Source organism: Delphinapterus leucas, chromosome 7 (assembly GCF_059928025.1).
Source record: "Delphinapterus leucas isolate spDelLeu-1000000601 "Yukka" chromosome 7, BTC_Dleu_Yukka2, whole genome shotgun sequence".
NCBI classification, from domain to species: Eukaryota; Metazoa; Chordata; class Mammalia; order Artiodactyla; family Monodontidae; genus Delphinapterus; species Delphinapterus leucas.
The window spans coordinates 50,435,508-50,458,743 of record NC_143135.1 but is presented as its reverse complement, the minus strand read 5'-3'; the positions used below and the strand labels follow the sequence as shown (position 1 = coordinate 50,458,743).

Genomic DNA, 23,236 nt, shown 5'->3' with positions numbered 1-23,236 from the left:
AACTTCTGGCCATAACAGTTCACATGCCTCTTGCATGCAAAATATAACTCTCCTCTTCACCCAAAGTACCCCAAAGCTCAGCATCAGACTCCAGCTTGAAATCTAGAATCTTGTCATCTAAATCAGATTCAAGGACAGATAAGGCTTTTGGGTACAGTTCCTCTAATACAGTTTATCTCAATCAAAAAATTTGTGAACTAGAAAGACAAGTTATCTGTCTACCACACATCTAATAAACAGAGATGAGATTAATTACTGCAGCTTTATACTTCAAAATATGAAGCACACAGAGAGATTTTTTCCACTAGAATGTCTGACTCTATTTGAAAGTAAATGTTCAGATGTTAAAAATAAATGTGTTTCCCCTCTCTGTTATCAAGGCATGTTGAGTCTTTCTTCTAGGAGGTAGAGACAGACAGATTTCAATGACTTTTCTAGTTCTTTATAGTGTGACCTCTGATGGGCTTTAATCTAGTAAGGTATAGTTTAAGCAATAAAATGAAAGAGAAAAATATTTGAAAAAAATTGTAGCTGAAAATTGTCCAAACTTAATAAAAACTGTAAACCCACAAATCCAAGGAGTTCAACAAACCCGAGGTAGGTAAAACACAAAGAAGCATATATTCAGTTTGTTAAAAAACAGTAATACTCAATGGTGAGAGACTGAAAGCTTTTCCTCTAAGATCAGGAATAAGATAAGGATGCCCCCTTTCACTACTTCTATTCAATATGGCACTAGAAGTTATAGCCACAGCAATTAGGCAAGAAAAAGAAATAAAAGACACCCAAATTGGAAAGGAAGAAGTAAAATTATCTCTGTTCACCAATGACAGGATCATTTATTTATTTATTTAGGCTGCTCTGGGTCTTCACTGCAGCATGCACTCTTCTCTAGTTGTGGCGCATGGGGTTTTCTAGTTGCGGCATGTGGGCTTAGTTGCAGTATGTGGGATCTTAGTTCCCCAACCAGAGATCGAACCTGGGCCCCCTGCATTGGGAGTATGGAGTCTTAACCACTGGACCACCAGGGAAGTCATAACATGATCTTATATGTAGAAAATCCTAAAGATTTCACACACATACACACACAGTCTCACACACACACACACACCTGTTAGAACTAATAAACTCAGCAAAGTTGCAGGAAACAAAATTAACTCACAGAAGTCAGTTGCATTTCTACACCATATAATATACATTATACAATGAATAATTAGAAAAGGAGATTAACACAACATTGTAAATCAACTATATTTCAGTAAGATAAATTTAAAAACAAAAACATAAAAAAGAAAGAAAAGGAAATTAAGAAAACAGTTCCATTTACACTTCCATCAAAAAGAATAAAATACTTAGGAATAAACTTAACCAAAGAGGCAAAATACTTCTACACTAAAAAGTATAAAACACTGATGAAAGGAATTTAAAAAGACATAAATAAGTGGAAAGACATCCTCCTTTCATAGAATGGAAGATAGTGTTAAGATGACATACCACCCCAAATGATCTACAGATTCAATGCAATCCCTATGAAAATCTCAACAGTATTTATTGCAGAAATAGAAAAACCTACCGTAAAATTCATATGGAATCTCAAGGGACTCCAAGTACCCAAAACAGTCTTGAAAAAATAACAAAGTTGGAGGACTCATACTTTCAAACTTCAAAACTTATTACAAAACTGCAGTATTCAAGACATTGTAGTACTAGCATAAGAACATATAGACCAATGGAATAGAAGTCTCAATATTTTTAAAATACCATTTATCTCCAAGTTAGTCCATATATAGAATGAAATCCAAGTCAAACACCCAGCAGGGTTTTTTTGTAGAAATTGACAAAATGCTTCTAAAACATACATGGAAATGCAAATGATCTGGTATAGCCAAAGCAATTTTGAAAAATAGGGATAGAGTTAGAGGGCTTACTCTACTTGATTTCAAGACACAAAACTGCAGTAATCAAGATGTTACTGTATTGGTGTAAGAATAGACTTATAGATAAATGGAACAAAGTGAAGAGTCTAGAAATAGGCACACACATATATGGTCAACTGGTTTTTAACAAAAATGTAACAAACTTGTAAAAATGCTAAATAAAATTTAATAAAAATAAATCCAACTGTGTTTTAAGCACATGACTAGGGTACAAGGACGATTCAACATTAGAAAATATATCAGTATAATAAAATGCGTTTACAGAATAAAGATGAAAAATTATATAATTATTGTCATAGTTGCCAATAAAGCACATAATAAAATGCTGTATGCCTTAGTGATTAAAAAGTAAAACGAAATTCCCAACCAGCTGGATTAAGACTTTTTCACTCTGACAGGGATAGCTTCCTGAAACTTGGAGCAAACATTATACCTGATGGTTGTATTAGTTTTCTATAGCTGCCATAACAAATTACCACAAACTTAGTGGCTTAAAACAATAGAAGTTTATTGTCTTACACTTCTATACATTAGAAGTCTGGGTGGGCTTGGCTGGTTTTTCTGCTCTAGCTCTAACAAGACCGAAATCAAGGTGTCCACTGGGCTGGCGTCTGGGGGAGAATCCGCTTCCAAGCTCATTCAGGCTGTTGTCAGAATCTAGTCCCTTATAACTGTAGGGCTGATAACAGTTCTTTAAACTGTAACAGCTAGGGGCTACTCTTAGCTCCTAGAGGGCACTCTCTCTGGTCCTTGCACATGGGCTCCTACATCAGAGTCAGCAGCAGTGCATTGCATCCTTCTTATGCTTGGAATCTCTCTGACTTCTCTTTTGGCCTGTCTCTCATCTCACTCCAGCCAGAGAAAGTTCTCTGCCTGTGAGGAGTCATGTGATGAGACTGGACTCGCTCAGATAATCCAGATGTTAATCTGTGTTAAGGTCTATAACTCTAATATATCAGTAAATTATGTCTTACATATACACATTGCCAGGGATTAGAGTGTGGACATCTTTGGAGACCATTCTACCTACCACAATGATAAAATAAGAAAACAGTACCTGTGATCACCACTTAATCAATGCTCTTAATGAAAGAAAGATAAGGTGTTTAAATATTTGGAAGAGGTACATCTGTCATTACTTATAGATGAGGTGATTGTGTACCCCCCCAAATATAAGAGACCCAGCTGTCAAACTATCAGACGTAGTTAAGAGTTCAGTAAAGTCAATAGAAACAAGACTACATACAAAAATCATTAGTTTTCATATTAGCTAGAAATAATAATCAATTGCAAAATGCAGTTGGAAAAAAATTATTCACCACAGCAATAAAATACTGATAAATAAACCAGTGTCATGGTTGTAAGAAGAAAGACTTTTTTTTTTAATCAAAGAAGACATGGGTAATTGGAGAGATTCAAATATTGTAGATTTTTTTTTAACTTTTAAATTCTTTTTTTATTGATGTATAGTTGATTTATAATATTATGTGTTTCAGATGTACAACATAGTGATTCACAATTTTTAAAGATTATACTCCATTTGTTATAAAATATTGGATGTATTCCCTGTGCTGTACAACACATCCCTGTAGCTTTTTGACTTTGTGCATGTCTGTATCTCTTAATCCCGTACCCCTGTTTTGCCCCTGTCCCCTTCTCTCTCCCCACTGATAACCACTAGTTTGTTCTTTATATCTGTGAGTCTGTTTCTTTTTTTGTTATTTTCATTAGTTTGTTTTATATTTTAGATTCCACATATAAGTGATAACATACAGTATTTGTCTTTCTCTGACTTTTTTTATGTGGTTTTTAAATTAAATTTATTTGTAATTTCAGTGAAATCCCAATGAAACTTAAAAAATATTTTTAGAGAAACTTCACAGTCTGATCCTAAAATGTATCTGAATTTTTCTTCATGTACAAGAATAGCCAGTAACAACAATAATGAGACATTTGTGCCTTAACACATACTGAAAGATGCAGTAATGATTATAGTAATTAAAACTGTAGTATCATACAAGAGTTAACAAATATATCAAAAAAAATGATCTGTGTATGTATGGACCTTTAGCTGTTGATTCAAACAAACCACCCTAAAAAGTCAGTTTCAGGCAGACAGGGAATTTTAATGGTGAACAGCATATTTTTTACATATATATATTTATTTATTTATGGCTGCGTTGGGTGTTCATTGCTGCCTGTGGGCTTTATCTAGTTGCGGCGAGCAGGGGCTACTCTTCGTTGTGGTATGCGGGCTTCTCATTGCGGTGGCTTCTCTTGTTGTGGAGCACGGGCTTCACTAGTTGCGGCACGTGGGTTCAGTAGTTTTGGCTCATGGGCTGTAGAACCCAGGCTCAGTAGTTGTGGCGCATGGGCTTAGTTGCTCCTTGGCATGTGGGATCTTCCTGGACCAGGGCTCGAACCTGTGTCCCCTGCATTGGCAGGCGGGTTCTTAACCACTGCACCACCAGGGAAGCCCTGAACAGCATATTAAGGCTACCAAGGAATTATTGTAAGGTTTGATAACAGTATTGTGGTTGTATTTCTTTTAAGTTCATGTTTTTAGAGACTTTCACTAAAATATATAGGAATGAAATGACAGGATGTCTGGAATTAGCTTTAAAATGCTTTAGCACAAGAAAAATAAAGGATAGTAGGTAAAGCAAACGTGGAAAAGTCTCATTAACTGTTGAATCTTAGTGATCAATATATAGGAGTTCATCATACTAGTCTCTTTACTTTTGAGTATATTTGAAATATTTCATAATAAAAAGCATGTTGGACTTCCCTGGTGGTGCAGTGGTTAAGAATCCGCCTGCCAGTGCAGAGAACACGGGTTTGAGCCCTGGTCCGGGAATATCCCACATGCCGTGGAGCAACTAAGCCCATTCTCCACAACTACTGAGCCTATGCTCTAGAGCCCGCGAGCCACAACTACTGAGCCCATGTGCTGAAACTACTGAAGCCCGTGCGCCTAGAGCCCGTGCTTCACAGCAAAAGAAGCCACAGCAATGAGAAGCCCGTGCACCACAAGGAAGAGTAGCCCCCACTTGCCACAACTAGAAGAAGCCTGCACGCAGCAGCGAAGACCCAATGCAGCCAAAAATAAATAAATAAATATTAAATTACTTTAAAAAAAAACTTATAAAAAAATAAGTAGATCAAAAATCAAAAACATGTTAATGGTATTTCAAATCTTTGGGGAGAGGATTTATTCAGTAAATCGCATTAAAGCAATTGTCTGTGTATTGGGGAAAAAATATGTGGTTAGATTTCTCCCTTCTGCCATATACAAGGTAAATTTCAAAAGAATTAAAGAGCTAAATGCTAGACACAAGACTACTAAAAACTAAAAAACATATAGAATATTTTTGGCATATTACCAGTGGCTTCTTAAGTAAGACACAAAACCCAGAACCCATAAAGTAAGATGCTTGATAAATATGACTACATAAAAAATTTCTGTAAAACAAAAGAACTTTTAAAAGTTAAGAGAAAGGGGGCTTACCTGGTGGCGCAGTGGTTGGGAGTCCGCCTGCCGGTGCAGGGGACGCAGGTTCGTGCCCCGGTCCGGGAAGATCCCACATGCCGCAGAGCGGCTGGGTCCGTGGGCCATGGCCGCTGGGCCTGCGCATCTGGAGCCTGTGCTCTGCAGTGGGAGAGGCCACAGCGGTGAGAGGCCCGCGTACCGCAAAAAAAAAAAAAAAAAGTTAAGAGAAAGGGAATAGAATGGGAGGAAATATTTGTGATATAAATAACAGAAAAACAACTAATATCTGGAAGGAAATAATATTTAAGTAATAAGAAAAAGACAAAAGAGTAGAAAAATGGTTAGAGGATATGAACTGCCTATTTATAAAAGTAGAAATAGAGATGACCAGCAACATATGAAATGATATTCTATTACAGAGAAATGAAAACTGAAACAATAAGATAATTTTTATAAAATTTCAAAGATTGACAATATCCAGTGTTGGTGAAATGTAGAGAAACGTGCTCTTACACACTACTAGAAGAGTAGGTACAGCCTTTTGTGAGCAATTTAGCAATGTCTATAAAAATGTAGTTTCCACTTCTGTGTTTTTACCTTAGATAAATATTCCCGTATGTGTTCAAAGAATCATTGACTAGGTTGTTTGCAGTACTGTTTATAGTATTGAGAAATTTGAAAACTCAGATAGCAATAAAGTAAGAGTAAACAAAATATGGTATGGTTGAACTATTGAATCTGTGGATTAATTAGAGAATGAAGTCAATCAGTTTGTACAAACACAAAAAGGTTTCTTAGACACATTGAAGGGAAGGTAGATCTCATTTTATTATTTTTCAAACAAAACTGTACAAAGCATGTAAGGAAATACATAAGAGATGGCTTGATAAAATACAAATAAATTGATGGGACAGTCTTTATCTTGGGGTGGGGAGCACATAGTGGGGTATGAAGATACAACAGACTTTTTACCATTTTGTATTAGTTGTTATTTAAAAACAATTGTTAATTAAAAATTAACAATTGTTAATTAAAAACAATTAGTTGTTATTTAAAAACAATTACATATTCATGTAATTTTTTAAAAATTAAAGGTATACATATCAAAACATGCAATTCAAATGAGGTTTATAGATAGTGCCAGTGTCAATTTTCTGGGTTTTATATTGTACTATAGTTAGATAAGTTGTTACCCTTGGGGGAAGCTGGGGGAAGGGACTCTACTACTTTTGCAACTTCCTGTAAGTCTATAATTATTTCAGAAGTTTTTTGTTTAACATCTGTATTGGAGTGTAATTGCTTTACAATGGTGTGTTAGTTTCTGCTGTTGCTAGCAAAATGAATCAGCTATACATATACATATATCCCCATATCTCCTCCCTGTTGCGTCTCTATCCCACCCCTCTAGGTGGTCACAAAGCACCGAGCTGATTTCCCTGTGCTATGCAGCTGCTTCCCACTAGCTATCTATTTTATATTTGGTAGTGTATATATGTCCATGCCACTCTCTCACTTCGTCCCAGCTTACCCTTCCCCCTCCCCGTGTCCTCAAGTCCATTCTCTACGGCTGCGTCTTTATTCCTGTCCTGCCCCTAGGTTCTTCAGACCCTTTTTTTTTTTTTTTTTTAGATTCCATATATATGTGTTAGCATATGGTATTAGTTTTTCCTTTCTGACTTAACTTCACTCTGTATGACAGTCTCTAGGTCCATCCACCTCACTACAAATAACTCAGTTTTCAGAGGTTTTTAAATTATCAAATAAATAAATGAAAACAAAGGTTAAAAAGGGAATCATGGTCACTTGTCACTAAAGTCTTTAAAATTATCTAGCTACTCTAATCACTTTAAGAAAAAAAAAGAGAAAAATAGAAAGCAATCATCATTTTCCTATTTTCTTTAATAGGTTCTAGATGATCTGGAATGTCATGGAGTTGCAGTTTCAGAACAAGGCCGAACAGAGTTGGAACAGAAAATAGATGAAGCTAGAGAAAATATTCGTAAAGCAGAGGTGAGGTGGCAGCTAATTGTGGCATTTTGCCAAGCTCCAGCAATGTCACAGCTGTGATGTGGACCTTTAGAATTCAGTTTCTATACACTGATTAATTTGAAGATTGATTCACCATCTGTGTCCAGAGTATTCTTTGTGAGTGCCTGTTTCATACAAGGTAGTACACAGAACAAAAAGACACTGAACCCATTATGAAGAGTTTACAATCATGAAACATCAAATAACGAAAGAATTAAGTTACAATAAAGATATTAATTTTAAAGTTTTCACAAGTTACATAATAAATCAGCCAGCATAGTATAGAAATTGATACATATAAGTTCAGTGCCTGGAAAAGTCTCCCCCCATATGAAAGGTTCACTGGATCCAGCGGCATAAGCTGACTTTTTAAGAACAGAGAAGAGTTGGTTAAGCAGACAAGGCAAGAGTTACAGCAGTGGATTTTAATCTTTTGTGGAGTCATGGGACCCTTTGAGGATCATATGAGAGTGTGAAACCCTCTGTACCACAAAAAAATGTACGTTTTATTTATAGTATTCAGAAGTTCATGTACCCTAGGCTAATATTCCGTGACCTAGAGGGGGAGAAGTTGAGATGGAAAGAAAAGTTATTTGCAAAGGAGGAAGATATAAGATGTAGTTTGGCAGTTGGATTTGATTAGCATGGAGGATTTTTGTAAAGAAATGTGGTAGAAAGTAAGGAAAGTCATTGTGGTTAAGACCAGTTCATGAAGGACCTGTGCACACTTGTATTTAGTTATCTATCCAGTGCAACATAGTGAAGGGATGTGGAAGTAGACATTAAAAATAACACTGCGGGGCTTCCCTGGTGGCGCAGTGGTTGAGAGTCCGCCTGCCGATGCAGGAGACATGGGTTCATGCCCCGGTCCAGGAAGATCCCACATGCCGCGGAGCGGCTGGGCCTGTGAGCCATGGCCGCTGAGTCTGCACTTCCGGAGCCTGTGCTCCACAACGGGCGAGGCCACAACAGTGAGAGGCCCGCATACCGCAAAAAAAACCCACAAATAAAACACTGCAACTGTCCAGCCTTCAACGAGAATATGTTCTTGTTAGGAAGGCTTAAAGAATGCCCAAGATAACTAAGACTGTAAAGCATAAGTGCCAAGGAGTGGTCCACACGAGTAAACTTAACCCTTAAGGAACCCAAAGGACACAGAGGTCACAGAGTTGTTAGGACAGGTAACACAAAGAGATAGGACTTAAGATGGATATTGACAGATGAAAAAGGGATAGCACAGACTTATGCCATGCAACCTCAAGAGGCAGAACTTGAACTGAAAGAAGGTAGGAAGGAGGCAGATTTGAGCTTGCTACTGGGAAATACTTTCTAACAGATCTGCCCAATGGCAAAATAAGCTGCCCTAAGATACAGTGCAGCACTATAAGTGTATAAGAAGACTCTATACAAGAAATTCTTGTATTGGGTTGAGCATTAATCTAAGCTAGTGATTTTCAAATACGCTCTCAGATCTCTAGAGGTTTTGAGGCAGTATTTCAGTGATGGGGGCGGGGCAAGGAGTGGGGGTTGGTAGTAAGTGGAGAGGCAGCATCAGCAAAGACAGGGAATATGAGCATGTTTCTGGCACAGCCCCATGGAAGTGATCTGAACCAGAAGAGGCTTGCTATCTTGCTATCTGCCTGGTCTAGAGAAGCCCCAGTAACCCCAGCTCGCCTTCATTCCTGGCACATGATCCACAGCCTCCATAGTGAAGAGAGTAGAGTGAACAATAACTAGCCATTTTCTTCACTGAATTCAGGGTCATGGCTAAACCGCTGCCCTAGGGTTCTGGCCAAGCACGTTGGCAGGCTCTTGCCTAGTTTGAGAAACGTTGGCTTGTGTAGAAGAACTTTTCTTGTTCGTTTCTCCAGACTCTGTGTGAAGCCAGTTTCAGAGCCTTGACAGAACAGGACAAGTCTCAGAAGTTTTCTGAAGGGTGTGTTCTCTCTTGTATTTTCCATTTCCAGACTTCATCCATGGTGTCACTGTCTGGTACCCTACCTCCACCATGCCCTTCAGTAGTAGCAGTAGTCTGCATTTAGGCTGAATGACCTGTTATTTCCATGAATGTGCTAAACTGCCTTCTGTTTGTTAGCTTAAAGCTAAAAATATGAAGTGAGAGTCCCACAACAGAATGTCTCATCTCTCCTAATACTAGTATTTAAGTCTGCAGTCTCAAAGGTAATTTTCTTACCAAAAATATGCAATATGCTAAAAACCGTGATGCCAGATCAATTATCTCAGTTTTGAATATCTGTGAAATAATTTATCCTACTGCTATCTTAAAGCAATCTCTTACTTGATTTCCACTTATCAGTTACAAAAAATAACCCAGCTAAAATTAGATGGAAAATATGAGGGTAGTATTAGAGTATTATTTACAAGATTGTCATAGTGAAATTTTTGCATAGACTAGACCACAAGAGCCTTCAGAGGAATTGACAGTAATGGTTTCAATAGATTCTCTTTTTCTTTTTTCTGCCTGTGTATCATTTGTATTGGATTTTCTCTTTCCATTCAATAGTTATTATAAATACTTCCACAAAAGAGAGTAAACTAGTTAAAATTCCATTATGTCCTTTATGTTTGGTTTTTAACTGCCGCAACATGAATGCTACCGTCCCTTGTTGATTAATCTGCTTTATCCAGTATTTTCTATAATGTGTTTCCATTCAGTGTTGCTAATTAGGATAGAAACCTTTGTGGCACTCAGTAATAGATTAAAGAAATTTTTCCAGTCCTAAGAAATTGAAAATGTAAATGGCCTGTGCTTTTCCAAAGAATAGGAATAGTATACTATTTCCAAAGAATAGTATAATAGAGGTTATACAGTGATTAATTAATTATTGGCTGGTTAATTTGGGGACAGACTCACTAATTCATTAGCTTAACAAACACTTAATGAGTATCTGCTGCGTGCCAGATACTGATGAATATACTAGATAAACATTGATGAACAACCTATTGTTATATTGTTATGATCTCTACGACTATCACAAGAATATTTGTACTAGCTGTGCTACTCTTTGCAGCCCCTGACTAATTTAAGAATTGGATTGAGGCAATAACTGCTTAAATTAAACTTTAATAACAATTTTCTTAACCTGGTATTTAGGTATTTGAATTTTTTGAAATGCCTTTTGTCATACGGATACACACACATTCTTGATCTGACATATCATACCTATTTTTAAGGTAGCTTGCCAAGAAACCAAGAGTTTTAAATGCCCTTTTTGGAAGCTGTACATGACTTATGTTTCAGGATACAATTATTTTTTTGTGTGTTTAAATTGTACCTTTATCTGGGTTGAGGGCAGTTTTTTCTCTTTTTCAACAGTGAAATGTTTAACACAAAGAGGAGGAAGTTAATGTAAGAAGTCAAAGATACCCAGAAATTTTTAATGATATTTTATACATGTTAGGTATTAAGGTCTGCAGGAGGAACTATAAACTATATGACTCTTTCTCCAAGATATTAACTAAATTTTATGATCTGAATTGAATGTTCATTTGAAAGCCAAAATACATGGTATCAAATGAATTAACAAAACCAAAACTAAAATCACTTCTTGTCTATATAAACACATTTTAATAGATACCATTTTTTTAAATTATCATCTCATAAGTTTCTCTTGTACATGAGGAATTCAAAATTACAATGTCACTGTTGTACTTACTCAATGACTCAAAAATGGTAAGACCCTTGCCATAATGCTCTAAGAGAAGTCGAAAAACCTCAGCTGCATAAAATGTGAGGCCTCATTACTACAAGGTTAATGAAATGCTAAGGGTGACCCTGCTATAAAAACAAAATTTCCAATCATATTATATCCAAATTTATATTACCTCCAGACTTGTTATTGTGGGGTTTCACTGTACTCTTATAATGTAGTATGTTAGTAGACCTCTTAACTAACCACTTTCTTCAATTTTTATTGTGAAAATTTTCAAACATACAAAAAAGATGAAGAATAAGTATATATTTTCCAATATGCTAAATTCAACTATTAATATTTTGCAATATAAATTTATGTGTTTATTTCTATACTATAAAATGGAAGTTAAGTTTAAAGGTCTGACTATAGTCTATATTTTAGGCAAGAATACTTTATAAACGATGCTGTGTTTTTCATCACAGTATGCTTTTATCAAGTTTTCTCATTACTGATGCTAAGAATAGTCACTTTCAATTCAGGTGGCACTACCAAATCTTTCTACTGTTAAAGTTCTTTTTTCTTTTTCCATTGCAATTAACAAGTACTAGTCACCTCTAGGGACAGCAAATGAGTATTTTTCTCCCTTTCTTAAGTATTATTACTATGTCATGGAATTTTAAAAATCAACTTTATTAAGGCATAATATACATAAAATAAAATGTAGCCATTTCAAGTAAACACTTTAATGTGCTTTGATAAATGCGCACCCCTAAATATCCACTGCCACAATCAAGATATAAAATATTTCTGTCACCCCAGAAGGTTCTTTTGTGGCCAGGCAACAGCTGATCTGCTTTCTGTCGTATAGGTTAGTTCAGCTCCAACAACATGAATATAGATCACTTGATATTGTCCTATACATCGCATATAAAGATGACCCCACACACTTTTATCCAGCCTTATTTTTTATCATAATCTCAGTTTGATGAGTTATTATGTATTCAAGTTCACTAATCTTTTCTTCTGTAGTGTATAACCTGCTATTAAGGCTATCCTGTGAATTGTGATTTCAGATATTACATTTTTAGCTCTATGAATTATATTTGGTTCTTTATATCTTCCAGTTCACTCCCATTTATCTTCATGTTGTCCTTTAAATCCTTAAGTATGTTTATGATAGTGACTTTAAAGTCCTCATCTACTCATTCCGTCATATCTGTGATTTCTGACTCTCTTTCTATTGACTGATGTTTCCTTTGGTTATGGCTCATATTTTTCTGCTATTCAAATACTTAGTACTATTTTTTACTGAATACTAGGAATTGTGACTGTTTGGCTGTTGAGTTTCTGGATTCTCTTTTCTTATTTTAAAGCCTGTTGAGTTTCGTTTGGGCAGCCAGCTCAGTTTGATCTGTTCAAGGCCTGTTTTTAAGCTTTGGGTTGGTTTAGAGTAGCCTTTCCAGTAGGGCTAATTTAGCCTTATTACTGATGAATTTCCTTTCTGCAGTTTCTTCTTTTGCCATGAGTATACAACAAGGTCTCTGGTCTCTCAACTCTGGCTGGATGGAACTGCAACATCTTTCAGCCCTATACAATCTCTGGGAGTTTTTCAGTTCACAGCTCCACGGTAGATGTTCTTTCCCCCAGTACTTATTCTTTACAAAGTCTCCTCATGGAGTCCCACCTTATGTATTTCGATTTATTATAGATTTTTATTCATTTAATCTATTTTCAGTATTACAGTTGTCCTTCTTTAAGCCCAATATTGTCTAAATTTGGCCATTGAGAGTCCATTTAAGCTGACTTCTGTGTCCTTTTGACATTACTCCCACTAGTCTTTGAACATTTTTTGCTTTCTAGCACAACAAGCTATCTTAGGCTCACCTTGTATTTTCCCTGCCCAGACTTAGAATTAGCCTTTTCTCCAAGAAGCTCTGCTTTCTTTTAATATAGAATAGTATTTAGACACCAAAGTCTAGGCTGTGAAGGTGCTTATTGTTATGGGTGTCATTTATTTCTTGGCCCTTCCTTTGTTGTTAGAGCTAGGAATTTTTTTTTAATCATGAGTTCATATTGTTATTTTCAATTCAAATTTAAAATTGGAAAGATTTTATTAAACTTCTTTATTTTATATTTATATCTTTTTATCTTATATTGAAATTTTAAGTTCCTAATAATATTATACGATATTTTATTTGCCTTATCCTACATCTATATTAAACGGTTTCAAAATTACAATGCAAATATTATTAATAGTAAATTACTGAGTGAAATTTAAGATTTCTTTGTAGAATATATCTCTACAAGGGTTTCTGCTTCTGATAATAAGGGGCTAGCTTATATCCTCTTTTAGATAACAATTATTAATAAGGGTAAAAAATATTTAAAATACCTATTTGATAGAACTGGAAAATGACCCAAAGCATATAAAATCTAGAGGAGAAAAGACTCTTCAGAGAATGGGACTATACGTGGTGACATTTACATTTTACAGCTCTTTGTGAGGGGCTGTACAACTAAAATTCAAGCAGAGAAGGGCTTCCCTGGTGGCACAGTGGTTAAGAATCTGCCTGCCAATGCAGGGGACATGGGTTCGAGCCCTGTCCCAGGAAGATCCCACATGCTGCAGAGCAACTAAGCCCATGTGCCACAACTACTGAGGCTGTGCTGTGAGCTACAACTCCTGAACCCCATGCACCTAGAGCCCCTGCTCCACAAGAAGAGAAGCCACTGCAGTGAGAAGCCCGCGCACCGCAACAAAGAATAGCCCCCACGCCCAGCACCGAATACCCAACGCAGCCAAAAATAAATAAATAAATTTACTTATTTATTTTAAAAAATTCAAGCAGAGAGCCTAAGTCTTTCTGGCTTGAGCTTGGATGTCAGGGAGTTCTCAAATTTGCATATAAATAACCATCCAAATCCTTGGCTAAACCTAAATAGACATGTGCAGCAGAAACTCCAAGGAACTTGGCAAGAAACAACAGCTAGGGCTTCCCTGGTGGCGCAGTGGTTGAGAGTCCGCCTGCCGATGCAGGGGACAGGGGTTCGTGCCCCGGTCCGGGAAGATCCCACATGCCGCGGAGCAGCTAGGCCCGTGAGCCATGGCCGCTGAGCCTGCGCGTCCTCCGCAATGGGAGAGGTCACAACAGTGAGAGGCCCATGTACTGCAAAAAAAAAAAAATCTAAGTTTGCAAATACCATGTTCCTCAATTGTTTGGTAAAGTACTGATAAGAATAAATCTTATGAAAACTAGATTACTTGGATTTGAGAAAACAGAATATACTTCTCTCTCTCTGTCTCTCTCTGTTTTCTTTGCTTCAGCAATTAAATGATTTACATTTATAATTTCCAAGAAGAGGTTTGTTGGTTCACTTATTTTTCAAAAACATTTCATTGCTTATATTAGTTTAAAATGCATACTAGAATGGTGCTGAGACAACTGGATATCCACATGCAGAAGAATGAAGTTGGACCCCTACTTCACACCATATAAAAAAATAAACTCAACTCAAAATGATCAAACACCCAAATATAACAGCTAAAGCTATAAAACTATTTTAAGAAACATAGGGATAAATCTTTGTGACCTTGGATTAATTTCTTAGATAAGACACCAAAAGCCCAAGCAACAAAAGAAAAAAATAGATAAATTGGACTTAATCAAAATTTTAAAACTTTTATGCTTCACAAGACACTATCAAGAAGTGAAAGACCCACATAATGGGAAAAAAAATATTTGCAGATCATGTATCTGATAAGGGACTTTGATCTAGAATACATCAAAAACTTACAATAAAAAGACAAAGGCAAAATAAAAGCAGTAAAAAGACAGCCCAATTTAAACATGGACAAAGGTTCTGAGTAGACATTTCTCCAAAGAAGATATATAATGATCAGTAAGCACGTGAAAAGATGACATCGTTAGTCATCAAGGAAATACAAATCAAAACCACAGTGAGATACCACTTCACACCCACTAGGATGGCTAGAATCAAAAAGGGCAGACATTAACAAGGTTTGCCAGGATGTAAAGAAATGGTAACCCTCACCCTGCTGGTGTGATTGTTAAATGAGGTTGCTGCTTTGAAAAACAATGACATTTCCCCAAATGGTTAAACATACCATTACTTTATGACTAAGCAATTCCAGTCCTAGGTATATAGCCACGTGAAATGAAAACATATGTCCACACTAGAACTTGTATACTAATGTTTGTAGCAACATTATTCATATTAGCTGAAAAGTTGAAACAACCCATCACCTGACAAATGGATAAACAAAATGTGTTCTACCCACAGTATCCATAAAAAGCAATGAAACACTGATACATGTTACAGCATGGATGAACTTCAACAACATTATGCTAAGTAAAAGAAGCCAGACACAAAACACCATATATTGTATGGTTCTATTTATATTAAATGTTCAGAATAGACAAATCTATAGAGAGAGAGGGTAGATTAGTGGTCCCATAGGCTACAGGGAATAAGTGATAAGGGAGCAATAACTAAAGGATATGGGGTTTTTTTTGGAGATGATTAAAAAATTCTAAAATTGTACTACTATATTTAAAATGGATAACCAACAAGGACCTACTGTATAGCACAGGGAATTCTGCTCAATATTATGTAACAACCTAAATGGAAAAGAATTTGAAAAAGAATAGATACATGTATATGAATAACTGGATCACTTTGCTGTACACCTGAAACTATCACAAACATTGTTAATCAGCTATACTCCAATAGAAAATAAAAAGTTTTAAAAAAAATAAAATTGTGATAATTGCACATATCTGTGAATATACTGTAAGCCAATTGTATTATACACTTTAAATGGGTGAATTGTATGATATGTGCACTTCATCTCAGTAAAGTTGTTACCAAAAAAATTATTAGAAGAATAAGATTTTTACAAGACCGTTTACCAAATAGTGTGCCTGCAAGCCAAAAACTTTATATAAAGGTCTATATGATATCCAAAACCATTGAATTGTGTACTTGAAAATGACTAAGATGGTGAATTTTATGTAATATGAATTTGTCTCTTTTTGTGTGTGTGTGGCCACACCATGCCGCACGTGGGATCTTAGTTCCCCAACCAGGAATCAAACCCGTGCCCCCTGCAGTGGAAGGGCAGAATCTTAACCACTGGACCACCAGGGAAGTCCCTTTATCTCATTTTAAAATCTTAGGAATACAATATAAATTCAGCAATGAGAGCTCAGTGAAACAAGTCAGATGTCAGATCCTTTTTGATACCAACTCCCTCAGCAGAGAATCCAGAGAGTGATCAAAATCACATACCAGAAGGGCTCAGTGAGCATACTTGTTTGTCCAAGATGTCCACAGAAGGCCATCAAGTGAAGGTCCTCAAAATTATCTCAGTGGAGCCTTCAAATGTTGAAGGAAGAGACAACCACTCTAGTATGAGGAAGAATGAAGCTGAGTTTACTACTTGCTAAAACAAAAGAGAATGATACTTACAAAATACAATCTTTCTGACAAAGTAGAACCAATGCAAAGGGTTTTGAGAAGTGTGGATTTCAGGGATTGGCAGATTTTCAAAACTGGGCATGTGTTACAGACTAGTTTTTAACTGGTGTGTAGGGATTGATGGACTGTTGGAAGCAGGAGTGGAAGCTTAGCTGCTGATGATTACTGGAGTGAGGCTGTGGTTGATTGGCTGCCTTGCAGAAGCTTGGGGCTGTCACAGATTGGCTGACTCAGAGGCATGGCTATTGGAGTAAAGCAGTTACTGTTTGATTGGGACAGGTTTAAACTAATTCTATGATTACTTGCTTATGGCTTGGAACAAGAGCCAAAGAACAGACAGTGTTTCCTTTTCTTGAATTTGGAGCACAGGAACTTTTTATTCTCAATATCTTCTGTTTCTGACAGCTGCATCATAATTTAATATAAAATCTGTACTCAGTAGGCAGTCAGGAATTGTGGAAATTTTTAAGCAGGGAAGTGACTGATGAGATCATTCGTAGACTTGTAAAAGATGGATTATAGAGGAGAAGAGAAAGTCCAGGAAATGGGTTAGAAGGCTGTTGAAAATGCTAAATTTTGGGATGTTCTGAGGCATAGCCTTATTAAAAGGAAAGGAAAGCAGACTTTATGGTGCGTTAACATCTTCCTTTTGATAAGTTATATTTGATGTAACTTGTCAAAATGCAAGTGAGCGTTTTGCCATTGTCAGCAAGCTCTGATTCCTGTTCTTGTGTTCCCTTCCCTCTTCCCTTCTTCCGCTGTTCCTCTCTCCCTCTTGCCAAGTGAAAAATTAACATCTATGCCAAGGAAGAATTGCTAATGAACATCAAGATTGTTCTAATTAATAAATCAGGAGTAACTTAAAAACAATCAATTTGAGGAAAAAATGCTCTGATTTCTGACCATTTTCTTGGTTTTCTTAGATAATTAAGTTGAAAGCTGAAGCCCGGCTGGACCTACTAAAGCAGATTGGTGTTTCCGTGGACACATGGCTAAAGAGTGCAATGAACCAAGTGATGGAAGAACTGGAAAATGAGCGATGGGCCCGCCTTCCTGCAGTGACCAATAATGGAACGTTACACTCGGTACGGTTTCTCTTCTTGGATACGATGGGCTGACTTCACTGGAGGATGCTATTCTTTGACTATGTAGCCAAACTTGATAATAGCCAAAATTTTAAAGAAAAAATAATGGTTTTGCTAATGGTTTGGGGTTTTTTCCTTTAGTCTGTCACTAATTGAGTTAAATTTAGTGCAGGAAAGCGAGAAGAAAAACATAGTGCTTTTCTTAAAATGTGCAGTGAAAAGTATGTTATCACTAGTAGCTTTATCATTATCCCACTCATGAAGTAGATATGTTTCTTGTCTGGAGGTAGCAGGATAAAAATTTTAGTCTGATGTTTCCAGAGTTTTCAGAGGTCTTCCCAGGGTAATGAAAATAAACATCCAGGGAGTTGTAAACAATTGTAAAGAAGGGAAAGGAACACAGTCTGTGGCTTAGTCTGTTTAGTTCACAAGGGCTGTCACACTCTGCTCACAGTATCTTTCATCAGGGAGACAGTGCTGCAGGTATAGTTTTACAAACAAAGCCAGAACTCAAGCTTAAGTTTTCTTCCTCCAAATCCAGGGCTTTTTCCACTCTGATGTCATCCAGTTCAGCCTTAGTTTTTCATCCTGGAGATCTGAGTATCAGAAAAGTTCAGTGATTTGCCTGATACTACATAGGTAGATATGTAATGCCTCCCTGGTCAAACTAAAGTGTTTTCTGCTGCTTTCTCCCTACCCATTATTCTCTCTCATCCAGTTTATTTCCATATGGCATTTATTACAATCTATACTTGTCTTCTTCTTTTCTTTTGTTTATTGTCTATCTTCTCTCGAATGTAATTTCCATGCCTACCTGGTTCACTGCTCTGCACAGCAAAGTGCCTGGCACATAGTAGGTACTCAATAAATGTCTGTTGAAGGACAGAGAATGAATTGATAGATAGATGGAATGTAGCAAACTAAAAGCTAAAACTCTAATCTTCCAAATTTCCACTGTATCCATAGTGCCTCTTCATTGTTTGTGCCTTTCAGATAAAAGGAATCCTTGCTAGAGAAATAGGCCAAAGTTTAAGAACATTTCTGGAAGTTTTATCAGTTTTTTCACATAGCATTCTGATTTTCTAATGAGAATACACTTGCATATTTAAAAAGGATTGTGTGTGGGTGTGCATATGAAGGAAAAACAATCTATTGAAGGTTTATTTTTATTTCACTATTAATGGTAATCTAACTGGGGGTAATAAGCACATATCACCCACATAACTTTGGGGTTAGAAGAACTTGCCCTGTTTCTAGTACAGCAGAGTTGCTCTGTCTCATGGAATGTCTCTTACTGTTGCGTCTTTTAAAAGTCCCAATTTCCATCTAATTCAGGTTATTCTATTGAACAGAACTTATGACGATGGCAAATTCCAGGCACATTCGTGCTTTTGGCTTCTTCAGCAGTACTGTTGGCAACCAGTCAAACACATGATTTTCCTCAGACTAGCACCTTTTCTAACTAAATCAACTGGGTAGGCACTTTCACTTATGTGCCTACTTCCTGGGCAAGTTGGAGATGACTTGGTGTTTCTCCTCAAAGAGCTTACAAGCTGGTAGAGCAGACAGATTTTTATGGATCTTAACAATACATGGCAGTGTATGACTGAGCTATTGTGTAGCAAACTCGAATTGCTAACTCCTAACTCATCAACACACCTTGGAAAAAGTCTCTGGGTTTCAGAGATTCTAAGATCCCTTCCAGCTCCAAAATCTCATGATTTTGTGAAATGCTATCAGAAAAGCTTAATATACCTCATTTTATTGCACTTCACAAATAATTGCATTTTTTAATGAAGTGAAGGTTTCCTTTTTCATTATTATTATATTTGTTATGGTGATCTGTGATCAGTGATCTGTGATGTTACTACTGTAGTGTTTTGGGGCACCATGAATCTTACCCATTGGGATACTTAATTGATAAATGTTGTGTGTGTTCTGACTGCTCCCCCAACCAGCCATTCCTCTGTCTCTCTCCCTCTTCTCTGGCCTCCCTATACCCTGAGATGCAACAATATTGAAATTAGGCCACTTAATAACCTACAAAGTGTTCAAGTGAAAGGGAGAGTTGCACATCTCTCAATTTAAATCAAAAGCTAGAAATGATTAAGCTTAGTGAGGAAGGCATGTTGAAAACCAAGATAGGCCAAAAGCTAGGCCTCTTGAGCCACAGTTAGCCATGTGTGAATGCAAAGGAAAAGTTCTTGAGGGAAATTAAAAGTGCTACTCCAGTGAATACATGAATGATAAGAAAGCAAAAAAGCCTTATTGCTGGTAGAGAAGAAGTTTTAGAGGTCTGAACAGATGATCAAACCAGCCACAACATCCCCTTAAGCCAAAGCCTTAATCCAGAGCAAGGCCCTAACTCTGTTCAATTCTATGGAGGCTGAAAGAGGTGAGGAAGCTGCAGAAGAAAAGTTGGAAGCGAGCAGAGGTTCGTTTATGAGGTTTAAAGAGAGAAACAGTCCCATAATATAAAAGTGCAAGGTGAAGCAGCAAGTGCTGATGTGGAAGCTACAACAAGTTATCCAGAAGATCTAGCTAAGACCATTAATGAAGGTGGCTGCACTAAACAATAGATTTTCGGTGTAGACACAATAGCCTTATTGTGGGAAAAGATGCCATCTAGGACTTTCATAGTTAGAGAGAAGTCAATGCCTGGCTTCAGAACTTCAAAGGACAGGCTGACTCTCTCGTTAGGGGCTAAAGAAGCTGATGATTTTAAGTTGAAGCCAGTGCTCATTTACCATTCTGAAAATCCTAGGGCCCTTAAGAATTACGCTGAATCTACTCTGCTTATTCTCTGTAAATGTAACAATAAAGCCTGGATGACAGTGTATCTGTTTGCAACATGGTTTTCTGAATATTTTAAGCCCACTGTTAAGATCTGCTACTCAGAAAAAAAGATTGCTTTCAAAATATTACTGCTCATTGACAATGCACCTGGTCACCCAAGAGCTCTGATGGAGATGTACAGTGAGACTTATGTTGTTTTCATGCCTGCTAACACAATATCCCTTCTGTAGCCCATGGATCAAGGAGTAATTTTGATGTTCAAGTCCTATGATTTAAGATATACATTTCATAAGTCTATAGTTGCCATAGATAGTGATTCCTTTGATGGATCTAGGCAAAGTAAACTGAAAACCTTTTGGAAAGGATTCACCGTTCTAGATGCTATTTAGAAGATTCGTGGGAAGAGGTCAAAATTTCAGTATGAACAGGACTTTGGAAGAGGTTGATTCCAACCCTCATGGATGACTTTGAGGGATTCAGGAATTCAGTGGAGGAAGTAACTGCAGATGTGGTAGAAATAGCAAGAGAACTAAAATTAGAAGTGGAGCCTGAAGATGTGACTGAATTGCTGCAATCTCATGATAAAACTTCAATGGATAAAGAGTTGCTTCTTACGGATGAGCAAAAAAAGTGGTTTCTTGGGACTTCCCTGGTGGCACAGTGGTTAAGAATCCACCTGCCAGTGCAGGGGACACAGGTTTCAACCCTGGTCCAGGAAGGTCCCACATACCGTGGAGCATATAAGCCTGTGCGCCACAACTACTGAGCCCGTGCACCCTAGAGCCCACATGCCGCAACCACTGAGCCTGCGTGCTGCAGCTACTGGAGCCCGCGCGTCTAGAGCCCCTGCTCCGCAACAAGAGAAGCCACTGCAATGAGAAACCCATACACCGCAACGAAGAGTAGCCCCTGCTCGCCACAACTAGAGAAAGCCCATGCGCAGCAATGAAGACCCAACGCAGCCAAAAAAATAAAATTAATTAAATTTTTTTTAAAAAGTGGTTTCTTGAGATGGAATCTATTCCTGGTGAAGATGTTGTAGATTGTTGATATGACAACAAAAGATTTAGACTGTTGCATGAACTTAGTTGATAAATCAGGGTTTGAGAGGTTTTCCTCCAGTTTTGAAAGAAGTTCTACTGTGGGTGAAATGCTACGAAATAGCACTGCGTGCTACAGAGAAATCGTTCGTGAGAGGAAGAGTCAATGAATGCAGCAAACTTCAGTGCTGTCTTATTTTAAGAAACTGCCACGGCCACCCCAGCGCTCAGCAACCACCACCCTGATCGGTCAGCAGCCATCAACATCTAGGCAAGACCCTCCACCAGCAAAAAGATTACGACTCGCTGAAGACTCAGATGATGGTTAGCATTTTTTGGCAATAAAGTATTTCTTAAGGTATGTAAATTTTTTTAGACATAATGGTATTGCATGCTTAATAACTACAGTATAGTGTAAACATAACTTTTATGTGCACTGGGAAACCAAAAAATTAGTTTGACTCACTTTATTGTGATAATCTCTTTACTGCGGTGGTCTGGAACCAAACCCATAATACTCCAAGGTTTGCCTATGCCAGCTAGAAAAAGAGGAGAGAAGTTTGCCTCATGAAGGAAATGTCATTAAAGATAGTCCTTGAAGAATTTTAACAGGAGATAAAGAAAGCTTCTGAGTATGAAGGAAGGAAACGAAGGAGATGTCCCTAGTATAGTGTCTGGCAGTGAGTAGTACAGTCTGGTTGTAAGTGTTGAATAAATTGGGTATTTTTGACAACTTTCCCAAAACAGCAGCTCATCTAGAGACATGTCATCCTCTGTGAAAGGAGCATTTTGCAATCCCATTCCACTCTTTCTTTCCTCTAGTCACTCTTACGGAGCCTGTGTCTTCCCACTTTCGGCTGAGGGATATAAAAATATAAATAAAGGAAAAGTGTAGGCATAAAATAGTTTAATGAAATCCCAATATTTATTTAAGCTGATTTTAAATGACAGCCCTGAAATAATTTAGAGGGATTTGTATCTCTTCATACTGACAGCTGGCTGGCGAGGGGCAGGGAGCATAAATACACATTCTGAGGGCCAAATTATTTCTTCCATTATAGATGCCAACAAAAGCATTAGTCATCAGGTTTAGAATTCCCTTCCATCTGGAAAACATGGTTAATAGTACTGTTAGACATTACTAGTGTAAAGTACCCTATAGAAGATAAGCGTTTTTAAAATATAGAGTCTGTTTACCTTATAGAATAAGGATAGAACTATATTTACTCGAGTATTAACTCTTTGCCTTCTGTATTATGCTGTGGTACAGAATATAGGATTGGGAAGGAAAAAAACACAGAATATAGCAATTTTTTTTAAACGGAGAGCATTCTACTGATATAATTATTCAGTTGATGGTTAACCGGAGTCTACATACAGCTTCCTATGATTGGATTGCTGCTAGTGACCCAGTCACCCTTCTGTCACTCATCCCTCCTTTCTCTTATTTTCTTTTTTTTTTTGCCAGTCTTAGAATTGTATTTTGGGGGGGCACAGGGTGAGGAACTTGAGAGAATCAACCCTTGCATTTAGAGCACCAGGACTTGAAAAGCCAAGTGCAGTTTTGTAAGTCAGTATTTTAAATAATGCAACCTCTACCAGAATTTCTTGTTTTTTCTTCATCTTCATATTCTTGGAATAGGAATACTGATAGGCCTGTTTTAATTGTACAGCAAATGCGGGTGCAGTGCAAGTTCAAAACAAG

The 23,236-nt window shown here is 37.2% G+C and overlaps 1 protein-coding gene across 3 annotated transcripts in view; it reads left to right on the top strand.

Moving 5' to 3' along the window:
- FCHSD2 (FCH and double SH3 domains 2) overlaps positions 1 to 23,236 on the top strand; it is a 294,342-nt gene that overhangs the window by 247,336 nt on the left and 23,770 nt on the right. For 2 of the 3 annotated variants that reach the window (XM_089915292.1, XM_022593747.3), the window contains 2 exons: positions 7,333 to 7,437; positions 17,534 to 17,695. In XM_089915292.1, the coding sequence (XP_089771418.1) occupies positions 7,333 to 7,437; positions 17,534 to 17,695 (267 nt within the window). The remainder of the gene's footprint in view (positions 1 to 7,332; positions 7,438 to 17,533; positions 17,696 to 23,236) is intronic. The other variant, XM_022593750.3, reaches the window with a different exon arrangement.